We start from the raw sequence: 10,988 nt of genomic DNA, 5'->3' as shown, positions 1-10,988 counted from the left end.
TCTCCTCCATACCTGCTTCATGCCCTGGTGGACGGGGCTGTGGCTCCCCACTAGGGATGGGTATTGATAAGATTTTCACGATTCTGATTCCATTTTCGATTCTGTTTAACGATTCTTTATAGATTCTCTTATCGATTCTTTTTTAAAAAAAGGAGAACACTAAGGTCGATTAGCTTAGAACTTTGTTTTATATCTTCTCTTTGAATAAGATAGAAATTTAGGAGTAACATGGCCTTACAAACCTAGCAGTGAGATCTTAAAAGATCCACAGCCTACAGCTCTTCAATGGGGTGTCACAGGGTCCCCAGGAAAAAAATTGTAAATGTAAAATAATAAAATAAATATTCTTCTGTAGCAATAACAAAGTATAACATAAATTATTCAGTAGAAATTACACAAGAATATCCAGTAATGTCCCTGCCTACAATTAATCACATTCACTTAGCGAAAATCGGGGGCAACTGCTGTGGCAAATGGGTGCAAGCCATTTACCACAAACTTAGTCACTGCTCGGTGACGTTCGTCTATCCTGGCCTGAAAGGAGACGCTACCGGTAGACTGCAGCGAGAACTGCCAGCGAGCGCCAGCCAGACTCTGTCTCTCTCATCATGGTCACCTAAATGCACAGTAATGGCAGGTTTTGTAATAAGGCAGATCGCGCTAACATAATATGCACTGTTAGTTGATTATTTACCTGCCGCATTAACGGGAGAGGACGTGCAAACGTTACCGCTGCTGCTGGGTTGAGATTCACGAGTCCGGAGCGGAATTACAAACACGACATTCATTTAAGGTCATCGCGTGTTTTGTGAGCAAATGCTTTTGCATATTCGTAGTCAGGGGCGATTTTAGCCCATTTTTGAAAATAAATCAAAGCACCCCCAAAGATTTCTTACTTTTTTTGACAATATTTGCTGTTTGTGTGACACACTACTAAAAATATAAAAAGCATACAGTACTGTACTTGTTTGAGACGTAACATTTTAACAACAAAAGTATAGATAACCCCCCCTCCCAAAATGGTTTGTTCCAGCTCGCCTCTCCCCTACTCTGGCTCTAGTGTCGTTGCTGCCAGAGCGATGGTGGCTGAGACGCAGCAGACCGGAGGTGTGAGTGCCTGGCTTAAAACAGGACATGTTAGCTGCATTTAACCTTCAGTTACTCTTAATATAGTTAGGTAGGAGTCAGACCATGTTTCTTTTTAACTAAAAACATTACACCAGGTAACCTGCAGTGTTGAAAGCGTGTTTTGGGACAATGTTTGCTACCCTACAATCTGTCCTGCTCTGTAGTAAATTCAGCGACATTTGGCCGTCCTGTTGCTCCCATTGAAATGTATATAGCCTATTTAAAATCAAAAACTTTAAATTGTTGGCAGCCTACTGTTGTTACCACCGTCCTGTTTGAAATGGATACTAACTAGCTAACTGACTGAATGCCCATTAACCTTATAACTCCTGTTGTGTGTGTGTGTGTGTGTGTGTGTGTGTGTGTGTGTGTGTGTGTGTGTGTTTGTGTACAGTGAGACAGCCAGGTTCATAATGGATATAAGGAAGTTTTTTCAAAAAAAGGAGCCACATTCAGGTAAAAGTGTAAAATCAAATGATCCATCAATCAAGAATAATGTTGGATCAGTGTTTCAATGTTTATCTTTTATTAGATGTTCATGTGGTTTGGTTATTTGCCTTTTGGTTGAAAGTACACTGAGAGAGGACTTTTTGTTAGCGATCTTAATATAATTTTTTTCATATTAATGTAATTTTTCATCTAATTGAATACAATCTATTTGTGTATGATTGTCAGTCCAAAGAGGGAGAGAGGAAAGAGGGGAACATGAGGAGAAAGTACAAGGTCAGGAAGAACCAGGTAAGAAAACAGACAGGGAACAGTGACAGGCACAACAGAAACTGTTAAACTGGCAAAGAAAAAAAAAAAAACACAACTTATTTTACTCACACAATCAGGAAGTTGTGTCCTCCCTATATTAAAGCTGTTATACAGAATCTGCAAAACAAACTGGGTTGAAACATTTTTGACTCTCTTTAACAACATTCCAACATAACATTATAATTGATTGGGGAGATTAAAATTAATGATATATTTTTATGTGGTTCAGCCACAAAGCCTCAGCCAGTAATAGGTAGGCCAACTTTTGGACCGTCCAGTTGTCTGTATGACTGCCACAGTACGTACATCACATTTGCACACTATCAGAAAGTGCCAAACAGCCCTGGTGGAGTGAGGAGCTGTTAAGAGAAGCAGATGCTCTGTTTATATTCTAAAAATGTTTTAAGCTTGTTTCAAAGATTCTGTACAGCAGCTTTAAATGTTTTCCAAAAGCACACATACACTTATCAGTGTTTCTCAAAGCTTTTACAGTGTGTACCACCTGATAAAAATGTTAAGCTCTCCTACGTACCACTGTGAAAGCATGAAACTCATAAATCTTACAACACAAAATTAGTATTATTTAATTAGTATCTGCAATAAATATTTTTTCATACACTGTATACATTCTACCACAGGCAAAGTTGCCTCAATTTTTATAGTTTTTATTAATATTTTGTAATAATTTATTTGTAATAATTTATTCTGTTCTGGGAGTGTATTTTTATGTATCTGTATTATATTATACATACACATTAAAAGTGAATCTCTGTCCAAAAAAATGCACTCAGTTTACTTTTTACTCACTATGAGTATCATTCATTATTCTCGCCCAGTAATTAAGGTTAGGATTTTTTTTATTCCAATCCATTCTTCTTTGGCAGCATTTAAATAACCTTAATCAGATTTGATGGTTTTGTTACAGACTTTTCAAAAAAGTGTTTTGCTTTTCTTTCACAAATGTGGGATTAAATTGTGTTAAAATGTACAAAACAGTGATGTCATGTTTTGTGACGAGGACCCAGGCACAGAGAGACTTGATGAATTTAAGAATCTTATGATTTAATAAAGAAATTTGCAGACTTGCACAGAGAGCGTAAAATTATGATGACTGATAACGGAGACGAAGACAACAGATGATGAGGACAGGGAGGAACAGGGGTTTAAATGCACCAAAGTGACAGTCAGAGAGAACTCGGGACAACATTTAAGGATGCAGGGACTGACAGAGACAGGTTTATCTTGCTTGGCTGGGCAGCTTTCTGGGTGCTCAGCACCCCCAAAGCTCTGATCCTAGAATCGCCCCTGTTCGTAGTGTTTCCTCCCTTAAATGAAATATCTACTTTTCAAGTATTGCAAGTTGCCCTGTTGTCATCCATTCTCGTAAAGTATAACCAAAGTTTTGAGGCGCCGTGTTTCCTGCCAGGTAAATGACGCTCCGCAACGTGGTGACGTCATTCGGGGCGACTGGAATCGTTTGCAAAAATGGCAAACAATTCCAAGGAATTGAAACAGTGGGAACCGGTTCTCAACAAGAACCAGTTTTCGATACCCATCCCTACTCCCCACACCCTCTAGCAGATCATTACATAAAGAAACCTTTTAAAAACAAGCGCGTTCATGCTCACAGGTGTACACACGGGTGCTCACACATACAAACTACACCCTTTTTGGCTCCTACCTCAAAGCACACTGTGCGCTGTCAATCTTACGTGCTGCACAATAATGTTTAATATTTAGTATTTACTGTTATATTCCCATATATCATAGTGATGTTGTTTATTCTATTGCTCTCATTTTCTTCTGCTTCTGCAGGAGCCCAGAATTAATTTGAATATTGTTATAAATTGATATGGATTGGTTCATATCTTTTATCAGGTTGTAAATTATGTTTCACAGTTAAATTTCACTTATGGTGACAGCACAAACACCAAGGGAGGAGAGAGAGCAGGGTGAAGACAGCAAAGAAGCAGAGATAATACAAAGAAAAAAAAAACAGGTAAGAGTGGACATGTAGTCAAAGTTAACAAAAAATTATAAAGCTTATGTAACTCCTGTTTTGTGCACATTCATTAATCATGATTTCACATAACTAAGTTGTGTTATATTGTTATCAAATGGGGATCCCTTACCTGCTCTTATAATAATTATTATAAAATTATATTTTCATGTTTATTTTCTAGTTGAATAAAATGCATTTGTATGTGATTGTCAGAACAAAGAAGAAGCGAGGAGGATGGAGAGAGGACAGAGAGATTAGAGCTGTCCTGGATAGCCTGGAGAATTCTTTAGGTACCTTCCCAGCTGTGACAAATGGCCAGCTGGGATAACAACTTTTACTCAGGGCATTCTTGATATGATGTTCTTCTGCTCCCTGGTCGCTGTGTTTTAAGATGATAAAAGGCTGTTGTTTCATCTGCCATCATGATGATATCTCTCATCCTCCACGAAATCTGAGGACCAAAGCTACCATTGTTATGATCAATGGTAATGCCAATTTGTATATTAATGATCACGGAACTGACCTCATTGTCCATTGTTGATCATTGATCATTGTTAGTTTTAGTCATGATGCAGCTGTACTGAGATGTCAAGATGAATAAATCAATTTCAAAATATGTAAAGCAATAGTAGTCTACAGGCAGCAGTTTGACTGTTTCACAAAGACGATGATTTAATTTTTGGTATTTTATTTCAATCCTCTGTTCTGATTTACAAATGCCATTTTGAGATATTAGGGGGTTTTGTGTCATAATAATCATCTTACAAGTTTTACCCAAATTCTCCTAAAGTCTGTCTAAAAAATGTGAGTGTATCAGAATTGCACCCTTCGGTTAGAATAAAAGTCGTGTCTCTTTAACTGAGGTATTCTCAGGACGGGGAGGGGGTGGATAGGTTCATCGGGTTCATGTAGTATTGGACGCCTCCTCCCATTTCAGGTTGGCTGTTTCCCTAGCTCCCTTAGTAAAAGGGGAGGTATAAGGCAAATACTTGACAGAAAATGGAATGTAGGTCTGCACTGGAAATAGCTAAATAGGAGAACTTGACCTTTTATCGGGACACAGAAAGTCGACCAGCTGATGATTCCAAACTAGCTGCCATTTTCAGGTCATTCGAGGCATCTCGCTAAATTGTGTGTTGCTCCAGATATTTGTATGAGTAAGCCTGCTTTATTCGCCTGTTATTTTCCCTTTGTAATGGACAAAACGCTTTGTCCTGTGCTGTCTAGTGGTGGAATATAAATCATGATGGCTGATGGATGTTGCAAAGGAATGGAAAGAGGCAGGGGTAAGATTGCATCAGACTCTTTACCAAGACATGCATTTCCTCAGCAATATGTTCAGACCTGGTCACAGCAGCAAGGAAATGACATCCAAGAATTAGCTTCCAAACGCGTCGACATCCAGAAGAAACGCTTTTATCTGGATGTCAAGCAGAGTGTACGCGGCCGTTTCCTTAAAATAGCCGAGGTGTGGATAGGAAGGGGCCGTCATGATAACATCAGAAAGAGCAAGCTGACACTGTCTATGTCGATGGCTCCCGCTCTACGCTACTGTCTGGGAGACTTTATAGATTATTACGCCCGCATTGGACTGCGGGGGGGGCTGGCGCCTCCGCAGGTCGAGGACCACAGTAACAATGGCCAGGGCCGCGGGAACGACTCCCGTAAGAGAGCGCAGGAGCATCACGCGAACCTGTCCCCCACCGGTTCTGTTGTGTCCGATGACCATGCACATCGTGTTCTCAAGAGCGAATTTATTGAGCGAGACAACAGAAAGTACTTTCTGGACCTGAAGGAGAACCAGAGAGGCAGATTCCTCCGCATACGACAGACTGTCAGCAAAGGACACGGCACAATGGGCTACTACGGCCAGGGCATCGAGCAGACCATAGTGTTACCCGCACAGGGACTGATTGAGTTCAGAGACGCTCTGTCACAGCTGATTGAAGACTACGGGGACGAAGAGAGCGAAGACCGCAGCCGAGCAGGCTCCAGGAATCGCAACGATAACCCCGAGCTTCCAGAGGCTGCGTCTTTTCGAGTGGACAACAAAAGGTTTTACTTTGATGTGGGTTCAAACCGGTATGGCATCTTTTTAAAAATTAGCGAAGTGCGACAGCCGTATAGAAACACCATCACAGTTCCCCTAAAAGCCTGGGCTAGATTCGGAGAGAATTTCATCAGGTACGAGGAGGAGATGCGACGAATCTTTTCTTGTCACAAAGATAAAAGGACAGATGGCCAGCAAGACAGTGAGGAACAGGAGGACTGACCTTCATGGTGCTTTTAGCATGTAGCCTAATTTAGGGTTTCAGTTTTGTCCAGATGTGACAATAATATGATGTACTGTATGTGTCCCTACCATACTACTCAGATACGATGTACTTCATTAACCTTTTAGTTTATTTGCCAAGGGCTGATAAACTCAAAATTTTTAACATGCCAAGAAGTCAGTCATCATTTTCTCATTGCCGATTATTGTGTTGTAGCCAGTTAGTCAGGGCCATCCCAGGGTCCTGAGCCAGCTGCATCCCTGCGCTCCCCCATACCATACTCATACCTCCCTGTTAAATTCAAGAGTGCAGTGTTCAATTACTTAAACTTTAATTCTAAGTTACATAGAAAGTTGACGCTAATAATATCTGTTAATATTTTACCCCCAAAGCAATATGGTTAACAATTTTATGGCACACTAATGTGCAGAAATTTTGTCAGTTTAAATAAACAGAGTTAATTTGTTAAGTATAGTGTGTTTTGTGATAGGTACAATTTAAGAAATGATATAGAAAGAAAAAAATCGGACCCTTTTATTAATGAAGAAAATACCTCATATATTGGAACTTACTGTAAGTGCAATACACATAAGCAGCATTATAGAACACTTGCAACCCAACTGGACAAGTGGAGAAGAAATTAAATTACAGGAATCAGAATTGGAAATGGGGAATGAGTGTTGTACAGATTAATGCTGCCAGTTAAGACTTGGTGGGAGGGGAGAAAAATAAGACACATATTGTGACATTAATCACATACTGTTGGTGTGTGCTGCCTTTTCATTCATGTTAACAGTTCCAGTTTATGTTGCCTCATATGAGAGACAAGACATTGCTTTAAATGTCCATGATAATGCTGGCAAAAATGAATTTAGTGACAGCTTTTCCTGCAGTGCAGTACTTTAGGCCAATCAAATCTGTGCAAATGACCAGACTAGAGCATCCTGAAATGTATAAAATGTGCTAATTTGCTGCTTACCTCGGGAGCATAACGATGGGGGGAGACGTGCTGTAGAAGCCTGCTTTAAATTACAAGGACACAAAGCACTACATGATGTTCTGGTTTTTGATAAGACTCTACCCTGCAGATGTACTGTGTGTTGCATTCACAAAAATGGGGGAGGTAAAATGAATTTAAAAAAACTTTATAGGTACTGCAATCCAAGTCCTGTAATTCTATCCAACCCAAGCACTTAAACCTGATTTAGACTTCTGCGGGAAATCTGTGTTGCAACACTTGAAAAAGAACGGGCTTGTAGAATTTGCTGAAAGAATAGATCACTTGATGACTTGATATAATTACCTTAAAATGGTTAATAAAACTAGAAAACAACTATATATGTAGCGGTCCATTCAGGAACCCTAAAATACAGCTCAACAGAAGAATAAAAAACTGACTGCTATCTGGAAAGACACAGATCTAATGTCACATTTCTAGAGTGTAACTGTGTTACTGGAGTTACATTATTTATTTTATATGATACTAATATCCTAATACTTAAATTTACATAACATATTGACAAAAGGAAAGGTATTTTACATGTGTTCTGCTGAACACACAACATTGTAATATGCTTTCTTTAGTGGCTGCACCCTCTGTCGTTCAGTGTCTTTACTACATTTGACAGAGCCTAACGTAGACCTGAAAAAAGATGCACCATGTTGCGTGACTGCTTGGAGTGTGGCTGCTCTTCCTATTATTCACATGAATTTGAAACATATAGCGGATGGTACACTGATGGTAGAAAAGTTCTAAAATAATAGAGAGAAGAGGTCTATGCACTTTGACCTAGACAAACAAGCCTCCGTTTTTTGTTTTGTTTTTTGTTTTTAATCTTTTGGCTTTCACTCATTACAGCCAAGTTCTACAAGTTCTAAACATTTTGCCAAAGAGAATGCTTCTTTTCATAATTTATTTTTGGCATGAGGAGGAATAATTAAACATCAAAGTTTATACTTTAAGTACCTTCCTGCCTATTCTGTAATATTGTGTGGTGCTATGAAAATGGTTTCACACATTTTCTTTTGAGGATGTTGATACCGAGTTTTCACTATTACAGCTCAGGTCCGTATATTTTTTTTTTATATATTTATATGACGTAAATAGATCAAAGTCAAGGTATAAACTGGGCTTGTTACCTTGATGGCAGCAAATAGCCCAGTGCTTACTGGTGAATTGGGGGTGTTGGGATCAAAAGGGCTCAACATCGAGCTCAAATGGGTCTATAGAAAATCTTAAATCAATATGCTTGTGCCTGCAGAACCTTGTATTTTACCTTTCCTTGCTGTCTATTGATGAACAAGCGATTACATTTTTTGAAAGTGTAAATGTAAGTGTTAGTTCATTTTTTACTTTAAGTCCTTAAAATCCATCCAAGTGCTGCTATTCATGAGCTTGGATGGCATTTTGCTGTATATTTGCCTATGTTTGCATTCTGTGACCAGCATGAAAGTAGAGCTGGTCACATTGACAAAGAACCCAAGCCAGACTTTGACTTGAGCATCATATCAGGATAAGGCAAAAACATAGATCAACCTTAATGTCCTTAAAAAGGACAAAAACCTAAAAATTGAAGTATCTGAACTCTAAATGTGCAAATTGTAAAGCTAGTTTTTATCTTCAGTAGATTTTAAAGCATAAACCCAATCAATTAAATAGATTCATGTTAATGCTTAATCTTAACATGATTAACTTAATTCCAGTAGCTTTTTTATACTTCCCACTACCACTGAAACACAGTGCAGTACTTTACTGTGAGTGACAACATCATTTCTGTTATAAAAAAGAAAGAAATAGTAGTATAAGCAGACAGGGATTCGTCTGCTACAACACAATATTCCTTTCTAATATGGAAATTTACAAGGAAAGTACCTCTGGAGCTGAGGTACACCCTTTGAGATTAGATAATATTTTTTAAAGTACAGGTCCTAATAAGCTAAAGTACGTTGACTGTTTGAACTTTATTTTGAATTAGGTGGGCAGCTTTTTAAATTCTCATGCAGGAAGTCATATTTCCCACGACATGCTGATGCTTATATGAAGAGGTGTCAGAGCTAATTGTCAAGTTTATATCTGAACAGAAACAAGTCAGAAGTTAATATTTGATACCTCATGTCTGTTTTGGGGTCTTTGTCTCAGTTTCACAGATTTGAGATTTAGTGAAATGAAGAAGGGGGAAAAAGGAAAAATAATTTAAAAAAGAGTTTCGATTGTTTTTTTTTTCTAGTTTTAGTAGCCAATTCTTGGAATGCCTTTGTGCTTGAAAAGCACAGGATTGGTTTGGTGTGTCTGTTGTATGATCTAGTGAAGAGTTGTTTTATTTTTTATATAAATGGCAAAGTATATATAAACCTGGGTACAAAGCACAGTTTATTTTAAAAATTACATGAAATGTAATAATTTAATTAACTCATTAGTGAAATGTGATTCAACATTGATTGTCACAGAATTAGGAAAATTGTCTCATCTACCCTAGATATTGGTTATGTCAATAACTGGTTGAGGCCAAGATATTGACATAAAGACAAAGTATTATGTTTGAGGTGGAATGTGACATTGTTTAAAATTATGATGGATATTTGTTTTGAAAATTCCAAAATCAACAGCACTTTAAATAAAAGCTGCACTTTTGTTCTGCTGCTTTGTAATTAGTTGACATAGAGGAACCATCTCTAGCTATGCCTTTGGTGTAAAGTGACAATCATAGTTCTCTGCTTGTAGAATCTGATGATGTGTGCTTCAAAACTCCTTTCATTGTCTGTGTTGGTTTTTGACAGCTTCTTATTAAGGCTCTCAATAGTTTAACATCTATATGTGTATATTCATGCAAATGCTATATTAAATTTTCATTATCATATGTACCGAGACTCTAGAATCTCACAGAATAATGTGAAATCAAATGTTCATGTCAGGAATATTCTGTTATGTTGACATGAACAATGTGAAGATAACTGTACTTGAACATGAAACTACTGGTGAAAAAATGTCAAATATGGCATTTTTGAATAATAATTGACACATAACAAAATATTTTAGCTGTATTCTCTTGTGACTACACCTAGTCAAGAAAGGTTTAGAATTCAAAAAGGCTTATGTTAAACTGTGCTGTAGTCTATATTAATCTGTGCATAGTTCTACATAAACTATGCTACCACCCTCCCACCCAATGGCACTGTGTTACAGTCACTAACATATAAAGCAAATTCTGTGTTTAACATTAGTCAGACAATGCTTAATTCTTTGAGTATTCAAATGTCATTGTGTGTTTGTTCACTTTAGCCTATTTTAACACACATCTGCTAAAATAGCAAAGGTATGAATTGGTGTTAAAGATTAGATGGATCTACAAAGAGAGAGGTTTTTAGTTCTGCTGTATAGTTTTCCATTTTCTTTTCCATTTTTCCTACAGTTAGTTCCAGAGAGCATAGTTCTGTTCAGAAAACATAATAATAATAATAATAATAATAATAATAATAATAATAATAATAATAATAATAATAAATAAAATAAATTTATTATAAATACTAATAATACGAAATTGGAAAACAAAATGGTTATTAAGTTTAACTAAACTTAGCTTTTTAATTTGTAACAGTGCATCCAACTTTTGAGACACACAAAAAAAGAAAGCACAGAAAGCCCGCACAAACTTTCAAAAACTTCCTGAGATCAATTTGCCAGTTTGCTGACAAAGACCATGGTAATACATGAAATTCACTACCTTAAATTTGCATGAATTTGATTTGTTTGCTTCCCAGGTAAAGGGTGGAATTTTCTTGTTTAAATTATGTGTTGTCAAGCTTGCTCTGAACATCATATATGTCAG

At 37.5% G+C, this 10,988-nt stretch overlaps 1 protein-coding gene and 1 long non-coding RNA gene across 2 annotated transcripts; both read left to right on the top strand.

Annotated features, from left to right (window-relative positions):
- Positions 1-1,086: 1,086 nt before the first annotated feature.
- Positions 1,087-1,851, top strand: LOC148102258 (uncharacterized). The gene is made up of 3 exons (XR_015719372.1): positions 1,087-1,107; positions 1,523-1,584; positions 1,804-1,851. It is a non-coding gene; the product is annotated as an uncharacterized LOC148102258 (long non-coding RNA).
- Positions 1,852-4,770: 2,919 nt separating this feature from the next.
- Positions 4,771-10,630, top strand: purg (purine-rich element binding protein G). Its single transcript, XM_006797301.2, has one exon. It carries the CDS (start codon positions 5,133-5,135, stop codon positions 6,159-6,161), a length of 1,029 nt encoding a protein of 342 aa, XP_006797364.1. The 5' UTR covers positions 4,771-5,132; the 3' UTR covers positions 6,162-10,630.
- The last annotated feature ends 358 nt before the right edge of the window (positions 10,631-10,988 follow it).

This window comes from Neolamprologus brichardi, chromosome 7 (assembly GCF_056152115.1).
Source record: "Neolamprologus brichardi isolate AB-2024 chromosome 7, ASM5615211v1, whole genome shotgun sequence".
In the NCBI taxonomy this organism is placed as follows: Eukaryota; Metazoa; Chordata; class Actinopteri; order Cichliformes; family Cichlidae; genus Neolamprologus; species Neolamprologus brichardi.
Note: the sequence above shows the minus strand (reverse complement) of the source record. Positions and strands in the feature narration are given on the sequence as shown.